Raw genomic sequence first — 19,746 nt, 5'->3', positions numbered from 1 at the left:
CAAATCAGAGGGGGCTTCATGTAGGCTGTGCTCTCCTACAGGACAAGACAGGGACCTGGCACCCCTCACACAGAATGCTCCCAGCTTTTGGGGTGGGCAGTAAGGGACTGGCCTGGCTTCTTGAGCAGAGCCAGGCCCGGGTGCACAGTCTCGTGAAGACGAACCCTCTGGAAGAGGTGCCTGGTAGACACTTGAGGTGGGGGACAGTGTATCCCGAAGTCAGATGGCTGGGCGGCTGTCACAGCCAGGCCTGAGTGGCTAGGGGAGAAGAGGACCCCGGCAATGCTGCAAAGGAAGAAAAGGCAGGATTTGGCAGCTGCTTGAGCGCAGGATTGAAGGCACCGCAGACCGCAAGGCGGCTGCTATCAGAAGCCTGAGGGGTGTGAGAAAAGAACCAGGCCTGGTGGAGGGGAAGGTGAGCCCATCTGGATGCCTGGAGTGTGCAGCCAGCTTCCAGGGGACGGGAGCCTTCACACTGCAGCCAGTCTCGCTGGGGTCCAGAGGGTGAGGAGGAGGGGAGACCAGGGCTGGGTGTAACAGGCCAGCGGCAGGAGGAGGGCTTGGCTGGCACGGAAGACGTTGGGCATCCAGCCCGGTGAAACAGCGGCTTCCCTGGCCCACCCACGGCCAGGGCTGAGCAGACGCAGTCAGCCACCCTTAATGCCCCCCATCAGTTTGCCCTGGGCCCCTTCGGTTTGAGGCATGTGCAGGGATGTGTTACAAATGGGCTGTGTGATAACCTTCAGATGCTCTAACACAAAGTCCACAGAGCTTTTTTAGGGGCCAGTTCCGGGCCGAGGGGCTGAGGCCTGGGCTGCAGAGGCCCTGTTCTCCTCAGCTAGAACAGCTTCTTCTTTTTTTTTAATATTAGGGAAAATAAATTTTTTCAAAGGAAAGCCACAGCTGAAGGAAAATTTGGGAACCAAGGTCTTAAGCCAGCATCAGCCATAACAGCTGTAGAGGCCCAGCTTCCCTCCTAGAAGTCAGCCCAGGCCCTGGGGGGAGCGCAGGAAGGGCCGCTCCAGGTGGGCGGGGCGGGTCACCCCCCAATCCTTCCTCCCTGGGTCCCTTTGGGGCCTTCTCCCGTCCCTCTTCCAGATCTTTTCAAGTCAGCCTCAGTTAGCTTAGCTGATATGGTCTGACATTTACAATCATTTCATGCAAAATGATGGGGAAACAAAAAGGGAATGAAATCTAGGAAGCATAAGAATAAAGCTTTGTTTCCAGGTGCTTGTTTCAGAATGTCCTAGAACCACGTCTTTCCCGATCAGACTGGGCTGCCTCCTCACCCAACTTCACATCCTCTTTCTCCGTGTGTCATAAACCATTCTTACTCTTGGCCACACAGAAGGGGCCTCCTGGGCAATCGTGTCCTCTTCTTGAAAAAACCTACCATTTGCACCAGCTATGTGTCAGACACCATTCTAGGTGCTGGGGAGACAGGGATGAACAGACAGACAAAAATCTCTGCTCATGTATCATTCTAATGATAAATATGACATTTATTTATAGAAATAAATAAAACACGGTGGATCAGAGTAAATGCTATGAAGAAAAATAAAATCGTGGAGAGGCATGGTGGTTACATTTTAAATAACTCTTTATTCTTTAAATTATATTTAAATTATAAATATATTTAAATATATTATAATTTATTTCTGTTAATTTTTACAAATATAAGTTATATTTAAATAACTCCTTTTTAATTAAGATATTATTGATATTTAACTTTATATTTGTTTTCCAGGTGTATGACATAATGGTTCGAGATACGTATATATTGCAAAACCATCACCACAGTGTCTAGCTAACAACCAGTACCTCACATAGTTCAAGTTTTTTTCTTGTGATGAGAACTTGCAAGCTCTATTCTCTTAGCAACTTTCAAATATACAGTACAGGGTTATTAACTATAGTCGCCATGTTGTACGTGACATCCCAGGACCTGTTTATTTTATAACTGGAAGTGTGTACTTTTGACGCCCTTCACCCATTTCACCCACCCCACCCCCTTCTTTTTCAGAGAAGGCCTTAATGAGAAGGTTCAACCTGAGCAGAGATCTAAAGTAGGGCTCTTTGAGAAGGGAGCCCCCCGCAGACGTGTAAGATGAAGGAGCAGCCAGTGCCAAGGCCCTGTGTTCACAGAGCAGCAGGAGGCAGAGTGGCTGGGGTGGAGGAAGGGAGGGGGACGGGAGGGGAGCAGGGCAAGCAGTGATGGGGAAGGGGCAGGCTCCTCAGGGCTTCGGGGGCTCTGGGAACGACTTTGTTTTTGTTACCATATCGGATTTGGGCAGAGGGAACACGGTCTGACATTTCAGCAGGACCACTCTGGCCGCTAGGAGGAGAATAGAGGGCTCTGAGGCAAGAGTGGCGGTGGGTGGAAGGCAAAGCTCAGACGGGGTGCCATGGTGGCTGAGACCAGGTGGTAGTGGTGGAGGTGGTGAGAAGTGGTTGGCTTCTGAGGGGCCATTGAAGGCCCGGCCAAAGGGCAGTCGAGGACCACGCGCAGACGTTTTGCTTGAGCCGCTCATAGGATGAGGTGCCGTCTACTGAGAGGAGAAGGACCAGGGAGAGGGGCACCAGGGTTTGGGTGGAAGATGAGGAATGAGCTCTGGGACGTGCGGGGCCTGTGGGAATCAGAAGCGCATACAGAACAAGGAAAGCCGTGGGACTGGCTGAGCTCCCCAAGACAAGAGCAGAGGTATGGGGACTGAGCTCTGAGAGTTGAGAGATCAGGGAGGCGAAGAGGAACCAGCCAAGAAGACTGAGAAGGAGCAGCCAGGGGCAGCAAACTAGGAGAACATGGTGTCACGGAAACTTAGTGAAAGGAGTGTTTCAGGAAGGCAGAAACGGTCAACTGAATCAAATGGTGCTGAGAGATCAAGTGAGAAGAGAACCGAGAATTGGCCAGCGGACTTGGCAGTGAGGAGGTCATTGACAATCTTGGCAAGAGCCACATACCAAGACTCTGGTCCCTATTTCCTGAGACAGGGACACCTGCTTTAACAGCCGGAAGGAGACTGTGGTGTGGACAGGGCAGGGGCTATGAGTGCTGACATCCAGGGCTCGTCTGGTTCAGGTGAACTTACCTTCTGGGGCAGAGGACCATCTCTTTGGATGGAGTCGAGGTCAGAAGATCTGCCAGCACCCCTGTTACCATTTAAGACCCTGCTCCCCAAGCTGGGGCCTTCGGTTCCCCTCTTTGGCTCTGGGTGGGGCTCAGAGAGCACGCTTTCCAGGGAGCACCAGGAACATGAGTTACTGGTGTTTCCACCTGGGAAGGGACTTAGGGAGCCCTAGTCCTCATCCCTCATTCACAGAGGTGGAAGCCAACCCAGGGAGGGCGAGAGCCGATTAGGAGCAGAGCTGCTGGGGCAGAAACTCACTTCTCCAAGGGGCAGGAGACCACTGTAGTTTAGACAGGGCACTTTAAATTCAGGCAGTCCTTGTTTGAGCCACCTCCTGACCTCATGGACATGGCAAGTTACTTAATATTCTGAGCCCCAATCGTGTCGTCTGCAAAAATGAGACTTGTTGCATGATGAAACGAGATAGTGAAGGTTGCTTGGTGGTTATTCTGACTATGAAGTCAGAGTCCTTAGGGAGTTTAGTTAGGGAACATGTACTGTTCCTAGGAGCCAGCCAGAATAGGAAGCTTTCTTGAATTTGGTCCCAAAAGCTTTGGTCCTAATGGTTGAGCTTCCCGTGGTCTCTAGATACTTCTCTTGGTCTGGTCTAGAAGGCTGAGGCTGGGAAGGGTTTCTGACAACAGGGGAAAGCTGAAACTGCATGCTTGGCCCTCCCGGCAAAGCTGGCACCACAGCTCTGCTTGGGCCCTTGGGTGACACCAGGCAGCTTCTTGCCTCTCTGCTGTGACAGTCAGGTCCACTCTGTGGGTGGGTGAGAACAGAGCCTCTGGTCTCACTTGGCTCCTCTGCTCTCTCTGCAGATCAGCAACGCCATCCTCATCATCTTTGTCAGCTACTTTGGCAGCCGGGTGCACCGTCCGCGGCTGATCGGCATGGGGGGTCTCCTCCTGGCTTCGGGTGCCTTTGTCCTCACCCTCCCACACTTCCTCTCAGAACCTTACCAATACACCGTGACCAGCATGGGTAAGTGGCCTCCCACTCTTGCTTCAAGGGGATGAGGGTACATGATTCTGTAGGTTCTGACTTTCAGATACGCTCTGGGGAGAAAAGCCGAGGAAACTTTCTGGTGGGAGAGGACAGCATAGCCCAGAGTGGTATCCATTGCCCCAGAAGCACCCCAACCAACTTTGTGAGATACCCACTCAATCCTCCTGTGCTTTTGGTGGGATCCTGGGATGTTTGGATGCCGACCATCCTCTCCCATCTTCCATGTTATTGTTGACTATATTTTAGCTCTGCCTGTCTTTACCCTCCTCCCAGTGGTCATTATTAATATAGTTGTTATTTATAAATATTTCAGTACTTATTTATATTTACCAACAAGATTACTGGTTTCTTTGCTCACCATTGCTTCTTGCATTTCACCCACCCTTGTTGATTTAACTTCCTTTCTCCTGAAGTACATCCTTTAACATTATTTTCAAATAGTTTTTCAAATCTGTCTGCCCCACTTTCATGGTTTCTTGGTATTTCCTTATGATTTCTATTTTCATTTTAGTTTCTTCAACTATTTTAGATGTATTTATTTTATAGTCCTTTTTGGATTGTTTTATTAGTGCAAATTTTGAGATTGCTAATCCTCCCACATTCTGTGTCTGCTTGCTCTTGTTTATGGTGGAGTGTTTCCTTTATGTTCTGTAATATTTGATGGTGCGGTCATTGGCAGTGGGATTTTTTTTTTCCCCTGTGGAAATTTTGTGTGGTCTGGGTAGGAAATAGCCCCAAGGGTGGTTTTGTATTTGCATTTACTTGGCACCCTGGGAACATCACTGCTTTGGAGCTAATTTTATGATAATGTATTGGCGTGGGATCAATTTGCACTTATTTTAAGGGATATGGTATGTGGCAGTGGTTTTGTGAGGAGCAGCAAGTGAGAGACCCAGTCCCTAAATGCTTATTCTCGGTCTGCTGTATTGGAGTTGAAGATGTCTGAGGATAGACGGGCCACCTGGGGATGCGCTGAGGGGATAACTGATTCCTGTTTGCTTAAATACCAGGCTTGTTTTTAGTCATATATGCAGATCGGGTCCGAGAGAGGAGTCACTTAGAATGCCAAACGGGAATGCTTTATAGGCTGTGAGACCTACAGTGGGGAGGTGGGTGGCTGGAATGGAAAAAGAATAGAGCAGGAACAGTGATGTGTAATGATGAAATGTTTGTTGGGTTGGGAATCTTTTCCCCACCTCCCTGGTAATCACCAGTGAACTGATCACTGGTGATTACCATAAATTCACTGTGGCCTTGGATCTATTTGGACTATTTAAGCCTGAGTCTTGCTTCAAGTAGGCCCAGGAGGAAGACAGACCCAAGCTTAGGGGTCTAAGCTCTTTCTCCCCCTCGGTCGAGACAAGGGGTCTGAGGCCAGCTCTGAAGGAGAGTCAGGAGCCGCTGGCCACGTCAGAGAGCCATGTGCCAAGCCTGCTCCAGACACGTGGTCCCTGCCCTTCCCCGTCCGCATGAAGACTGGGCTAATGAAATCAACAAGGGAACCTGGGGTGCTGGGGCCAGGCTTCGGGGAGGGCATCCTGCCAGGCACCGCACACCATGGCCTGCGTAGCCTGGGGGCTGGCTCCCCCAGCCTGGGCCGAAAACCAAGGGCATTTGCATCACACAGAGCAGCCACCACAGAGAGTGGCCGGAGACCTGCGGGCCTCTGAAAGCAATCACTCTGCTCCTTGTTAGGGATGGGCGGGCGTCTTGGGTCCTTTCCACCACCATCCTCCCTGCTCTGAGGCAAACTCTCTGCCTCAGTGCTCTTAGCCCACCTCCACTGAGAGAGGAAAGACGGGGACTGTGAGAGGGACCACAGCTTGCCTGTCAGCCTGCAGGGAGGAATCGCTGTCCAGGAGGGTGAGCTTCGTTGCTTTTTTGTTTGTGTAAATTCTATTTGCAACAATAGGACACAGTCTCCTTCACGCTGGCTGGGATCAGAGCAGCAGCTGCAAGTGCTCAGGGCTGGGCTACCTTCAGGGCATCTTCCCAGTGCCAGTACAGCGGGGGCATGTGCTGTGCTAATATGTGCAAACAAAAATATTCATAAGATCTCACTTCGTGGGAAAAGTTTGAAATACGACTCTTCCTTCAAATGTATTCCTATGGGAACTTCAGTTTTAAATTATGCAGGGCCATCAGGCACACACAAATTTCACTAAACGCACCACCCTGAATGATGTCATGAATCTGGATGGTCCGGGGTCTGAAGCTGGGCTTTGAAACCCCCTAACAGCATGGCCTTGGGCCACTTCCTCCGCAGCTGAGTCTCAGTTCCTACCTGTATAAAATGGACCCTCCCTCGCAGGGCTGCGAGGGCTGAAGGATGCATGCTCTGAATTTAGCCAAGGGGCTGGCACATGTATTAACCATTAAGCAGTGGCTTTTATAACAAGCGGTGCTGGGGACAGTATATGTAATATGCTGGGTAAGTAGAGTCCCAAATGAGGAAGCGCCTGCTTCTTCTGGAGAGTCTGACAGCTCACAGCCAATGGGCTGGGCGTCCTGTGGGCACTTGAAGGCAGCTTCTCCCTGGTCCTCACCGTACAGCTGTCCTCTGCTATAGCCGGAGCGGGGCCCCTCCCTTGGCATAGTCCTTGATACACCTTTATATGTGAGGCCATAGGATTTCTCTTGGTTGAAGCTTAGGCTGCTGTTCTGCTCTATTCCCAGACCCTTAAGTTGGAGCCACCTGGTATGCTGGGTAGACAGAGCATAGACATTCAAATCCCAGCTCAGCCATTTAGGTGCTAAGTCTGCTTAGGCAAGCTGCTGTTCATCTTTCTGAACCTCAGTTTCTTCATCTGTAAAATGGGAACAATAATACCTCCACTTTCAGTGTGTTCTGAGGGCGAAATTAAAACTACATAGTATAGATAAAGTGCTTGGCCCGTGTTAGCTGTTCAGCACATTTCTCTTTGCCTGCCCTTGATGTGGTATTTGAAATCTCTTCCTCATGAGCAATGACCCCCAGACCTATTATCATGTGTTGACTGCTGACTCTTTCCCCTTGGAGCAAAGCTGCTCCAGAAATGAACATGGGAAATGGAAAGTAACTCTGTGTTTCAGGGAAAAAAATTAAAGAGGAACTGAACATTGTGGGAATCACAGAGACTTTTAACAGCTCATGGCTAATTTTAAAAAGGCCATGCAGACATTTATGAATGTTTAGATTTGCTAAATGTCAGTGGGGTCCGGAAATACGCCTGGCGCCTTTAGAGAAAAGCCTAGCCACCAAGCCAAAGCCTCTAAGACCACTTCTGGAAGGCTCAGAGAGGTTTGGATAGGTGGGAAACAGGCCAACCCGAGACCAGTTCTCCTGGGAGACAAGAGAAGGGTCTTCGGAAACAAGTGTCTGGTAGGAGTAGGTGTAACCTGTGAGAGGTCCTGAGCCAAGTCTAGAGGGAAGTCGGCCCCACCCAGACAATGGATGCACACAGGAGGGGCTTCCTGTGGGAGGAGCAGGGCGGGGGGAGTTGTATTTTTGGAGCAGTCAAAAAAAGAAAGGGAAGAGTGGCTTTCTAGTCCTCTGCTCATGAAGTTGCCAGTCCCTCACGCACGCTGGTTCATCAGAGGCGTCCCTGGGCAGGAGGGTGGTGGGCAGGCCCGGGGACGGGAGCCTCGGGCTCCTGAGTGACTGCGCCCCTTCCTTGGCGGAGGACACGCCGGCCTGGAGCAGAACCCCAGTGCCACGCAGGGTCCTTCCACTGGGGGAGCCGCTCAGGGCCCCTGAGCTCAGGGCAGTTCAGGGGGGAGCACCCGGCCGTGGTGCCAGAACTGTGGGGGAAGGGAGTGTGTCTGCGGGGTAAGCGTGAGTGTGTGAGGGAAGCGTTCCTCTGTGAGGAGGCGGCCCGCAGTGGAGGGAGGGGTGGAAGGTGTAGGGTCTGCGTGGGTGTGGAGGTGGAGGCGGGGATGGACGAGGGGGGCAGCAGGGCCGCTGTTAGGGTGGAGGTGCCTAGGGAGGCGGGGGGACCACGTGTGTGCTGGGGCGGAGAGTGGGTGGACGGTCGGAGCGGGAGGTGCACAGCCCGGCCAGCTGGATCTGTTTAACCTGAAAAGTGGGGGAAAGCAGCAGTGGGGGCGAGTCACAAAACACATGGGTGTTATCAAGTCAACTGAGAGGGAAACAGCCCTGAATGGATGAGCACAGCTAAGCTAACGAGACCTGATGTGGAACACATTTTCAACGCACAGTATAGGAAAGAAGAGAAACGCGTGTGGAGAAATGACAGAAGACACCAGGCCGCTGTGTTGCGTGTCAGGGGGAAGGCCGGGGAAGGAGCTGGGGCCGCGGAGAACGGGCATCTCCAAGGCATGGCCCCAGCGGCTGACCTGAGAGCGTTTGCCTCTGTCAGGCTCTCTTAACGTCTGTTCGTGGGAGAGTCACGACCCCACCCCTGGCTGGCCTGGAGGCGGGATCCCTTGTTCTTCTCCAGCCCTGGCCCCAGGAGAGACCTGAGTGTGACCCCCCCTCCCCTGGAGGCTTGTTCCTCACTTCCCTTGCTCAGGAGTGAGGCTGGGGGCTGCAGGCCTGCTCCGTGTCTGGTGCGGAGGGGAGGGACGCCTAGGGGCCGGGCTGCGTCCTGCGTCCTGCTCCTCTGGGGAGAGCGGCGTCCCGGGGACCCCTGGCGGACTGTGTGTCTTGGGCCCACCCAAGGCAGCGGGGAGGGTCTCCTGGGGACAGTCAGCAGCCAGGGTGGAAAAGGAAGGCTGGTTACAATTCCAGTGGCTATGGTTGCCCCAGGAAAACTGTCAGGGAGTCGGGGATAGCCCCACAGAAGCAGGGTGCCAGCCCCTATCCCCTGGGGCACTGTGGTTTGAAGACGCCATTGATGCCTCCTGCTTGAGGCCTTGGGCCCCCAAGGACCCCCAGAGGACACAGGGAGCAGCTTCTGCTCTTCTTGCCACACTCGAGGCTGCTGTGCCCAGACACCTCCTGTGGCCCAAAGGCTTGACTAGGGAACCAGCAGGCACATCTGGGCAGCGAGCGACCCACACCACGAGGCAGGAAACCAGCAGAAGCAGTTTCTTTCTCTCAGGAACAAAAGGACTTTTGAGGATTCAGAGCTTGGATTGGCCACCGTCAGGGGATGTGAGGCTCAGAGATCTCAAGGGGGAAACGGCAAAGAGAAGTCAGGTATTTGGAGGCGGGGAGGTCATGGAAGTGGAGCCCCGTGGTGGGATTCGTGCCCTTGTAGAAGAGGCCAGGGAGCTGTCTGGCTCTCTTTCGGCCCCGTGAGGGTGCAGCGGGAAGCCAGCAGTCTGGCTCTCACCAGAACCCCACCATGCTGGCACCCCAATTTTGGACTTCCTGCCTCCAGAACTTTGAGAAGTAATTCCGCTGTGTGTAAGCCTCCCAGGCTATGATTCTTTGGTACAGCAGCCGCAGCTGACTCCAGAAGATTCAGTCCCTTTGGCTGGAGCCCCTCCTTGTAGCCTGGGATCTCATCTTGAATTTTCAGCCTTTGGACTGTCTTATTTGCCATTGCCACCGGCTTCGCACCATTCATGTCCTTCACAAATCTGTCAGCTGTTCTCAGCTGTCCCCAGGTCCGGGGCAGTGGTGCTGCGTGGTGCCTCCCAGGTCACACTGGCCCATCTGCGCCTCCACTGGGCACGCTTTGAGCAGTTCTCCCTGGAGGACTCAGCCACGTGTCCACCTCTGGTCTGGATATCTGTCAGGATATCATGACAGGCTTTGTCAAAAGGCTTCCTCCACTCAAGTAACACCGTGTTATGGCTTCCTGCCAGTCTGGGAGCCCCATTAACAAAGGAAATGAGCTTGGTTTGGCATGACTGGCTCTTGATGAACTCATGTTGGCTCAGCTAATCCCTTTTTTTTTCTCCCCCCTTCAAATTGCTCCTCGTCAGCCTGTTAATAAATCTGTGAACAATAAGTTCTGCTTCACTCCCAACTGGGGGTGCAAATTAAGCGCACATTCTCTTTGAATACTAAAATTAAATGGCTCTGAGCCGCCATCCTGTTGCCTCGGATGTGTCTTGCTTCCCTCCTATCCACTAAGAAACAGTGTTGATGATGAGCTGAGCTGGGTGATGCCTCTTTCCGAGGCCTGGTGGCGGTTCCTAGGGTGGGCGCGTGTGCGGGGCGGGGGGTAGGGTGGGGCTGGGGCAAGCCCCTTGCCAGCAGCGTGGTGCCCAGCCTGTCACACTGCGCACAGTGGACCTGCCCTCTCATGCCCAGCTCACTGGTCCCATGGCCTCCTCAATACAAGTAGGCATTTCCCCATGACCCCTCTAGTGCCAGGGTGGCGGTGCGGAAGGGGCGTCCAGCCTCAGTCTCCGTCTCGGAAACTCAGTCTTGAGAGCAGAGCAGGGGAACCCTCTTCTTCCACTCACCTAAGCTCACTCTTTTCCTGCATGGATGTGAATCCTTGCAAGCAACCCACTTGCCCTCAACCCCTCTATTACATCCATCCGTTGCTAGTGACCAGCGCTGATCTTACTTGTCTCTAAGTTTCTGGATCCAGTCCCCAAGTCCTTAAAAACCTGGGCAATAATGCCTGTCTCCAGGGTTCTGCCATCTCCCTCATCTGTTTAAATTTCTCTGTTTCTGGCCTATTTGGATGAATATGGATCTTACTGTGTGATCACTGTATCCCAGGTTATGACATTGTTATTCATTTTCATCAGAATAAGAATGTTACAAGGTAGGTATGATTATCTGTATCTGTTTTGGAGATGAAGAGACTAAGATTCTGAGAGTTCCCTGACCAGTAAGCAGCAGAACCAAGATTTGAACCCGGTCTGCCTGACTTCAAAATATGAATTCCTTGCACTGCTCCACCATGTGACCCAGGCTGTCAACCCCCAGCTAGTGCAGAAGAATATGTTCTCCTGGTTTCCCAAAATAAAAGTCAGAATGTACGTGCCCATAGAAATCATTTTCTAAGTGGAGGCTTAGTCTAGTTGGGAGAGAACACATGTTATCACAGGGGCATGATGGACTGACAAGGCTTTGTGAACTCCATGGGGACCCAATCACTTCTGATATGCAAACAAGTCACTTTATAAATGACTTTGAGATCTCAATCATGAGTAAGTTCGGGACAGCCTGTTCCAGGCCTGCCGGTGGGTGTTGCCAGAGTTTCGGGAAGAACTGTTGAATGGCCGAATTTAAGAGGATGAGGAAATAGGTCTTTCAGCGTGGAACATTCTGAATGAGGTTCCAGGAGTTTGCTGATAGCTCGAGGCTTGGCATTTTGGCCACGCTTCCAGAAAACTCTCCAGAAGCACTGCTGCTTTTCTCTATTGTTCTCTTGTGGGTTGCTTCTGAGGTTTGGGTCTTGCTAACCTCCTCCTCATTTGGCCCTACTCACTCGCAAACGGTGCCCCCTTCCGAGCAGGGAGGTAACGGGTGGCTCTCAAGGTGCTGCCCTCTTGTTTCCTGGCACAGTTCTCTTTCCTCTACCAGACGACAGGAAGGACTACTCAAAGGAAAGCCCACTCGCCACAGCCTTCCTACGTTGCTCAACCCTTCTAGGGTCCTGTCTTGGCCCCAGCGCTGGGTCTTTGTGCAGAGACCTCTTATTAGACCCTTGACAGCCCGCTGGCCTCAGCCTGGCCGCACCTGGAACGTGTGTCCTTGAACAATGGAGAGGCCAGACCTTAGTCTGCCCAGCTCCACCCGTCTCCGTGGGTCCCATTCCAGGGAGGTAGCCCTTCCTGCCACCGCGTTCCCACTTTCCAAACCCATGGAGGGGTTCAGAAATTAGAGCTGAAATTCTGCGTACGTAAATGGTGGGATGAGTCAGAGGGTTGACTGGTGTGCATCTGGGCTGGTGGTGGGGAAGCTGGAGGAGGGGAGAGGTCCCGACTTGTTTCTAGTTAGCCCTGTGAAAACTGGCACGGCTAGACCTCTGGTGTCTTGTGGGAAGAATGTGCTCTGATAAACTTGAGCCTTCCAGAAGTGGGCCTCAGGGAAGATGAGAAACAGACTGACAGCCAGTTGGAACATACCCCCTCCCTCCCTTACCCAGGCCCCGCAAGGCAGAGGCGGGTGGCCCCCGAGTCCGTGGTGGCTGGAAGAAGCAGGCGTTTCTCTGACCATATCACAGGATCTGATGGTGGGCAGGTGGGAGGAGGAGGGCGGTGAGCTTCTGTAAGTCCAAGGAGAGAACTGGGTGTGGGACGTTTGCTGGAACGCCTGAGGAACGGGGAGGGGTTGCTCTCTCTTCTTCACGTGGCCCGAGCTCTTCTGCTCCAGGGAGGAGAGGGGTGGGCTGGGCTGCAGAAAGCTGAGCCCCACAGCTCTGCCAGTGGGTCCTGATACAGGTCTTTTCACTCCATCACTGTCTTCTTCTTTTTAAGAGAAGAGCCTAATGTTCTAAACTCTAGAAGACTCTGTCCTCACCAGAGTGAGCTGGCCACGACCATCACCGCAGGGAGGCCCAGGCGTAAGTTCCTGGAAAGCTCAGACCTTGTCTCTGACAAACACCTTCACCACAACACAACATGTCAGGGAGCAGCGGGTCCTACCCACCGCCGCACCCCGCCTCCAGGACGGAGAGCAAGCTGCTGCTTCCCAGGTGGAGGAACTGATCTTTCCCTTTTGCTTGTGTCACAGCCTGGTCTGGGGTGGATTTGGCCCCATTTAGGGCAGGCATAAGGAAAAGAGAGTTTGTTGGGAGATCTTGAATCAATTTGGAATGTAGAATAGCCCAAGAGGATCTCAGTAGACTTGGATTTAATTTGGGGCCAATTGATTATCTTTTAAAGTACACATTTAAAAAAATTTATTTATTTTAATTTATTTATTTTTGGCCACGTTGGGTCTTCGTTGCTGCACGCGGGCTTTCTCTAGTTGTGGCAAGTGGGGAGCTAGTCTTCATTGTGGCGCGCGGGCTTCTCATTGCGGTGGCTTCTCTTGTTCGGGAGCATCGGCTCTAGGCGTGCGGGCTTCAGCAGTTGTGGCACGCGGGCTCAGTAGTTGTGGCTTGCGGGCTCTAGAGCACAGGTTCAGTAGTTGTGGCACGTGGGCTCAGTAATTGTGGCTCGCGGGGTCTAGAGCACAGGCTCAGTAGTTGTGGCATGTGGGCTCAGTAGTTGTGGCTCACAGGGTCTAGAGCACAGGCTCAGTAGTTGTGGCACGTGGGCTCAGTAGTTGTGGCTCGTGGGCTCTAGAGCGCAGGCTCAGTAGTTTTGGCACATGGGCTTAGTTGCTCTGTGGCATGTGGGATCTTCCCGGACCAGGGCTGAAACCCGTGTCCCCAGCATTGGCAGGCGGATTCTTAAACACTGCGCCACCAGGGAAGTCCCCAAATACACATTTTTAATAAAGGCAGTTAGTTTCTGACATGTAATCTGACATTCTAAAAGTTAATGATAACAGTTAAAAGATCCCCAGAGAATTTTGCCTCCTGGACACTTCATTAGGTGAAATTTCATGAGGATTTTTGTGGCATTGGTGCACCGTGCAACATGCCATGTAAAGACTTAATAAGCCAGTCAACATTTTTACAATCTTTGATGACCGCTAAATGGCACACAAAAAATAATTTTGCCAGCAACAATGTTCTAATAAATGTGACTTTAGTAAAATTATAAGAATCAGCAAAATCAAGAACTAGAACTCTGAAAAGAAAGACTTATTCTCTGGCCCTTTGTTTCCGAGGCTCCTGCTTCCCTACAGCCAGCCTGGCCTTGTGTACCTGACACACCCGCTGTGGGCTGAGCACCCCCGTGCTCGCAGCCGTGGAGTGGACCAGCGCTCCCTGCCTGCCTCTCAGGCAACACGCAGCTTCACCTATTTTACCACCGAAGTAGCTCTTGGCTGGGTCAGTTCCGCTCTTTACACACGGGCCTTGAAAACTGGCTAATCCCTCCAGTGTGTTAGATGTACTGTCCCCCTCCTGATCGTCACCCTCTGGGTTCTCCTTAGGATGTAATCCAGGCCCCTTTGCGGGACACAGCAGGCCTCCAGGAGCAGCTGGGCCTTGCCCTGGCGGTGTCTGCATACTGACCCCGCTGAACCTCTGAGCTCTCCCCTCCTCACCACGGCTCTTCTGTCTCCTCCTGCTGATCCTTCTCAGCTCAGAGGCTATTGTCTCTGAGAATCCTTCCCAAACCCTCTCCCCAACAACACTGGGCTTGGTGCCTCCCCACGTGCTCTCTGGTACGCTGTGGATACCAGGCTGTATTTTTTATTGTGGTAAAATATATATAACATAAAATTTGCCATTTAAACGTGTGCAATTCAGGGCATTAAGTACTTTCACACTGTTGTACAGCCATTGTCACCATCCATCTCCAGAGCTTTTTCATCTTTCCCAATGGAAACTGTGCCCCTTAAACACTAACTCCCTCTTCCCCCTTCCCCCAGCCCCTGCCTGGCGACCACCATTCTGCTTTCTGTCTCTATGAATTTGTCTATTCTAGGTTCCTCATATAAATGGAATCATGCAATGGTTGTACTTTTGTGTCTGACTTGTTTGTTAGCATAATATCTTCAAGGTTCATTCATTTTGTATGTAGCATGTGTATTAAGCCTTCCTTTTTAAGGCTCAATAATATTCCATTGCATGTGTATATCACGTTATGTTTATCCATTCATCTGATGGACATTTGGGTTGTTTCCACCTTTTGGCTATTGTGAATACTCTGGCTATGAACACCAGTGTACAAATATCTGTTCAAGTCCCGGCTTTGAATTCTTTTGGGTAAATACCCAGGAGTGTACATGCTGGATAATATGGTAGTTCTATGTTTAATTTTTTTTGAAGAACTTCCATGCCGTTTTCCACAGTGGCTGCACTATTTTACATTCTTACCAGCAACGCACAAGGGTTCTAATTTCTCTACATCTTACCCAACACTTGTTTTCTGTTTTTTGAAGGGTATGAAATGGTATCTCACTGTGGTTTTGATTTGACCAATATTTTGGCAATGTTGCGGTTGCTTCTTTCATGATGTGTGTACCACAGCAGACAGAAGGCTTTGGAAGGTGTGTCCAGGTGTCTTTTCAGGTCTTAGCATCCCAGCTTTTCCCTGTGAGGCAGGCATTGTCCATGGGAGCTGACGGGCCTGGGTGTAGTCCTTCAGTGGCTGCACTGGGAGCAGGGGCCAATTCTTTGCACCACTTTCCCAGTGTGGTCGTTTGCCTTTGGGTTATCTTTACACCATCCTTGCACTTAAGGGAGACCTGGCCCTGCCACCCCATAGCTGACAAGACAACATGTGACAGGGAGCTGCTGTCACACCTAGACAGAGACAGGCAGCTCAGCCAAGCACATTTGCAAGTGACAGTAGCCCACAGTTTTAGGGAACTCCAAACTTTGCTCATTTCCTCTTATAAAATCTACTCGAAATTTGTTTGAATCTTCTGAAAAGAAATGCCCATTTGAGAACTTGCCCATTTGAGCAACTTTTTAATTTACGAGCCCTTTAGATGTGTGTCACCTCAGTCAAAGTTGGTGGAGGGAGGTGAGCAGGGCGTGCGGCCAACTGTTTGAGTGACCGCACAGCCGCACCTGGCCAGTTGGTAGCACGGGTCAGAGGGTGGCCAGGGCCAGGCAGCCGGCTCCGCCCTCATTCCTGAACCTGCCCATATGGTCTTGAGAAGGGTAGTGGGGTCTTTTTCTAAAGACTAGCACAACGCACAGCGTGTAAACGCTCACCCGCTGAGGTGTCCGTGCGGCTGCCGCACTGAGGGCACGGAGTGAGCTGTGAGCCTGGCCCTCGGCTACCGCCCACCCTCTGCAGTGCATGGCCCCTTCCCCGGAATCCTCTGAGGGCTTTCAAAGTCAAGGTCACTGACGTGAGGAATCAGATCGAGGACTAGAACCCAGGTCCCAGGCCCCCAGCCCAGCCGCTCCAACATCTATGGGCCTTGCCTGCCCACAGCCACCTGGGCCTCCCCCTGGGGATGGGCGTGAGTGTGCCAGCACCACAGCCCCGTCTCTGAATGTTGGACACGGGGCAGTGTTGGTGGGAGGGTTCCTGAGTGTGGTGAGGAGTGGGCTCTTCCTCAGCAGGAACATTTCACAGCTTTGTGCTTCCAGACTAAAGTGACGATCCTGAGAATCAGGCCCTTGCAGCATCACTGAGGCACACCAGCCTTCCTACAAAGGGGCAGGCACAGCCATCAGCCATGCTGACTGACCAGCGGGTCCAGTTTTTCATGCCTGCTCCCCTTTCTGGAACCATAGCCTTCTAGCCCTTTAATGACCCATAGGGACTCTCCCTATCCAGACACCTTATGGTCTCTGCCTAAAGGGAAACTGAGGCTCAGAGAGGTTCAGAAACTTGCTCAAGATCACACAGCTACCTAGGGCTAAAACCAATTTTTCTTTCTTTAAAAAAAAAATGCCTTTATTGAGATATGATTGACATATAAAAAGCTGTACATAGTAATGTATAAAACATGTATAAAACTTAATGAATTTGAGGATGAGTATACCCATGAAACCATCACCACCATCAAAGCCACAGACATATCCATCACATCCCAAAGTTTCCTCCTGCCCCTTTATTACTGTGTGTGTGTGTGTGTGTGTGTGTGTGTGTGTGTAAGAACACTTAAGTTCTACCCTCTTAGTAAATTTTGAGTATACAGTGCAGTATTGTTATCTATAGGCGCTATGCTCTCTAGTAGATCTCCAGAACTTATCTGACATAACTGAAACTTTATACCCTTGACCATCACCTCCCCATTTCCCCCTCCCCCAAGCCCCTGGCGATCACCATTCTACTCTCTGCTTCTTTGTGTTTGACTGTTTTAGATTCCACATATAAGTGAGATCATACAGTATTTGTCTTTCTGTGTCTGGCTTATTTCACCAAAGCCAATTTCTTGACTCTTTATACCATGTGTTTGTTTCGTCTCTTTGTCTCGGATTTCAGCAAAACTCCCAGCAGCCAGCCCCTTTCCAGGATACCTCTACCTGAGAGGAAGTTCCCAGCCACTTACAGAGGTCAGAGGGCTCATGTGTTTGAATGTAACTAGGGATGGGTAGAGGAATCTCCCCAGGCCTGGCTCCTCCATCCCTGAAAAATGTGTGTTGTGTCTTTTCAAAGCTGCCATTTCAGATTTGATTTCATTAAGGACTTTGAGTCAGGCACACATGGGTTCAAATACCAGCTCTGCCCCAGAGCAACCACTTATGTGGGCCAATAACCCCTGTGAGCAGGACAAAATGTACGTCACAGCCTTGGCAGTGTCTGCCTGTGCAGTAAATAGAAGCTTAAAAATTCTGGCGCTGGAACTTGGATCTCTACAGTAAAGCGTGTAAGTCAGAGAAAGGCCCAATACACAAGCAAGGAGAGGCGTCAGGGAAGGTGGAGTGGGCAGAGAAACTCGGCCCTAGTGTGATGGGCCTGCCTTTTGCAGGCCTAGGGCAATGGCTGTGGAACAAAGAAATAAGAAGCGGGAGAGACAATGTTAAATTTTGGCTATATATTTTTATGAAAAAAATATTTTTAATTTAAAAGCTTTTACTGTTGCTTTATTTCAAAAGTATCTTGTGTTCATTATAGAAAAATTAGAAAGTACACTGAGACAAGCACACACACACACAAAGATCACCACAATCCCATCACCCTGAGAGAACCATGGTCTTCCAGAGTTTTTCTCTGAAAATTCCATTAGGCTGCATACATTTTATAAATTAAGGATCATATTCTTCTCCAAACTACTAGTTATTTTTTGAATCTACAAGATGTTACAGCTGTCTTTGCATGTCAGTAAGGCTACCTCCCCACTCTAATTCTAAGAGGCGCCTCCTATTTACCCATGTGGTTAGACCACTCTCTATCCGAACCCTGAATTGAAAGGTGGGACAATGGGTGTGGAGTGGGAGGAGGAAGGTACAGAGGGACACTCACAAAAGTCTGGGGCTGGCCGTTGGCCTGGGTGCCCACAGCTCCCCTGCACACAGCTGGGGTCAGGTCTGGATGACCTTGACCAGACAGGCGTCTTGGCCCCCTTTGCCAAGGGGCCCCCGATCGATGGGGGAGCCCCCTAGGCCAGTGGTGTTTAAACATGTCCTACACAGGCACTAGTATAGAGGACAGGAGATGCTGGGGCCAGGCTGGACGAGCATGTGTGTCTGCGGGAGGTGAGGGGACGATGAGGAGGGCAGACCCCTCCCCAGCCCCACCGTCCAGAGGAGCCCTGAGCTCAACAGCACTGGGCAGAGTCCAGTGTGATGGACAGATCTCGTCCACGGCCCTCGCTTTTCCTCTCTGTGGGACTCTGAGGCCCACCCAGCTCAGAGCTCTGCCGTCTCTGGGAGGACCACAGATGAGAGTGGAACGGAACTCCAGGGAGCGGGATCAGGGACGTTAGCAGTTTCCATTGGCTTCTACAAGGCTGGGAAAGAAGGCATCTCATGGAAAGGAGCCCTCAGGAGCCCTCAAGGCCTCAGGGAGCTGACAGCGCTCTTTGTTTCGTGTGGGCCAAATTGGAAACAGTGGCATGGGAGTGGCCGTCCAGCCTGGCCAGGTCCCCAGAGCCACAGGCACTGGTGCCCACAGGCCATACTGCGGCCTCTGGGGCCCTCACAGAAGGTGCAGCCTCGCCCCCCATCTGTAACAGGAGGGTTTAAACCAGACGGTCTCAAAGTCCCTTCAGCTTCCCAGGTTCTTGATCCTTGGGAGCTGCCAGGTTGGGTAAGCACGTTCAATGCCTTGGACAACAGGGCTCTCTAGCGTGACCCAATGCCGGGTTCATCCAGGAGTGAGGGCTCTGGGAGTCATGACCCCTGGCGAGCATCCCAGGCTGGGGGTGACACCATCTTCTGTGGGACAGAATGACCTCTGTCCTGCTGAAGTGAACCACACCTTGGGGGCCCGAGCCTGAGGCTGCGCACAGGGGCACTGAAGGCCGACAAGCCTGGGTTCCGCTTTCCCAGGGAGGAAGGTACTGATCCCTCCATGCCCAGCCCCCGACCTGTACCCAGAGAGGAGAAGGAATGGATCCCCAGGAGATGAGGATGGCTCTCACACCTGACAAGGGCCACGCCGCCTCAGGGCAGGGAGCCCGCCCTCTCCCCTCCTCTCACGTTTGTTTCTAGAGCCGCTCCCAGAAGGCCTGGGAGAAAGGCCGGGTCTGGAGGCCAGCTGATGCGGCCAGGACTCCAGGGTGGGGGTGACCGGCGCCCCCTGTCTCATTGCAGGGAACAGCAGCCACCTCCACACTGAGCTCTGTCAGAAACACTGGCAGGGCCTGCCCCCCAGCAAGTGCCACAGCAGCACCCAGGACTCCCGGAAGGAGACCAGCAGCATGTGGGGTCTGATGGTGGTGGCCCAGCTGCTGGCAGGCATCGGCACGGTGCCCATCCAGCCGTTCGGGATCTCCTACGTGGACGACTTCTCGGAGCCCAACAACTCGCCCCTGTACATCTGTGAGTCGGGCTTGAAGAGGGCTGCGGGATGGGGGCGGATCCTGACGTGGCCCAGCCAATGCGTACAGCTGTCTGGGGATCTGACACACCTGGTTGGAGTCCCGGCCCAGGCCCCAGCTCCTCACCTGCAGGCTGGGGCCCACAGTCTCTGTGCACTGGGGACGTGGGAGTACCTGAGGTGATGTATGTGAGCCCTTGGTCCCAGGGCAGGCACCGGGCAGCTCCTCGACCAGCAGTAGCTACTGCGT

General features: G+C 52.2%; 1 protein-coding gene across 1 annotated transcript in view; it reads left to right on the top strand.

Moving 5' to 3' along the window:
* SLCO2A1 (solute carrier organic anion transporter family member 2A1) overlaps positions 1 to 19,746 on the top strand; it is a 77,999-nt gene that overhangs the window by 38,625 nt on the left and 19,628 nt on the right. Inside the window, exons 3-4 of the mRNA XM_036850503.1 lie at positions 3,950 to 4,112; positions 19,271 to 19,498. Of these exons, the coding sequence (XP_036706398.1) occupies positions 3,950 to 4,112; positions 19,271 to 19,498 (391 nt within the window). The remainder of the gene's footprint in view (positions 1 to 3,949; positions 4,113 to 19,270; positions 19,499 to 19,746) is intronic.

This window comes from Balaenoptera musculus, chromosome 4, assembly GCF_009873245.2.
Source record: "Balaenoptera musculus isolate JJ_BM4_2016_0621 chromosome 4, mBalMus1.pri.v3, whole genome shotgun sequence".
Classification (NCBI taxonomy): Eukaryota; Metazoa; Chordata; class Mammalia; order Artiodactyla; family Balaenopteridae; genus Balaenoptera; species Balaenoptera musculus.
The sequence above is the reverse complement of the archived record's forward strand: the minus strand, read 5'-3'. Positions and strand labels throughout refer to the sequence as shown.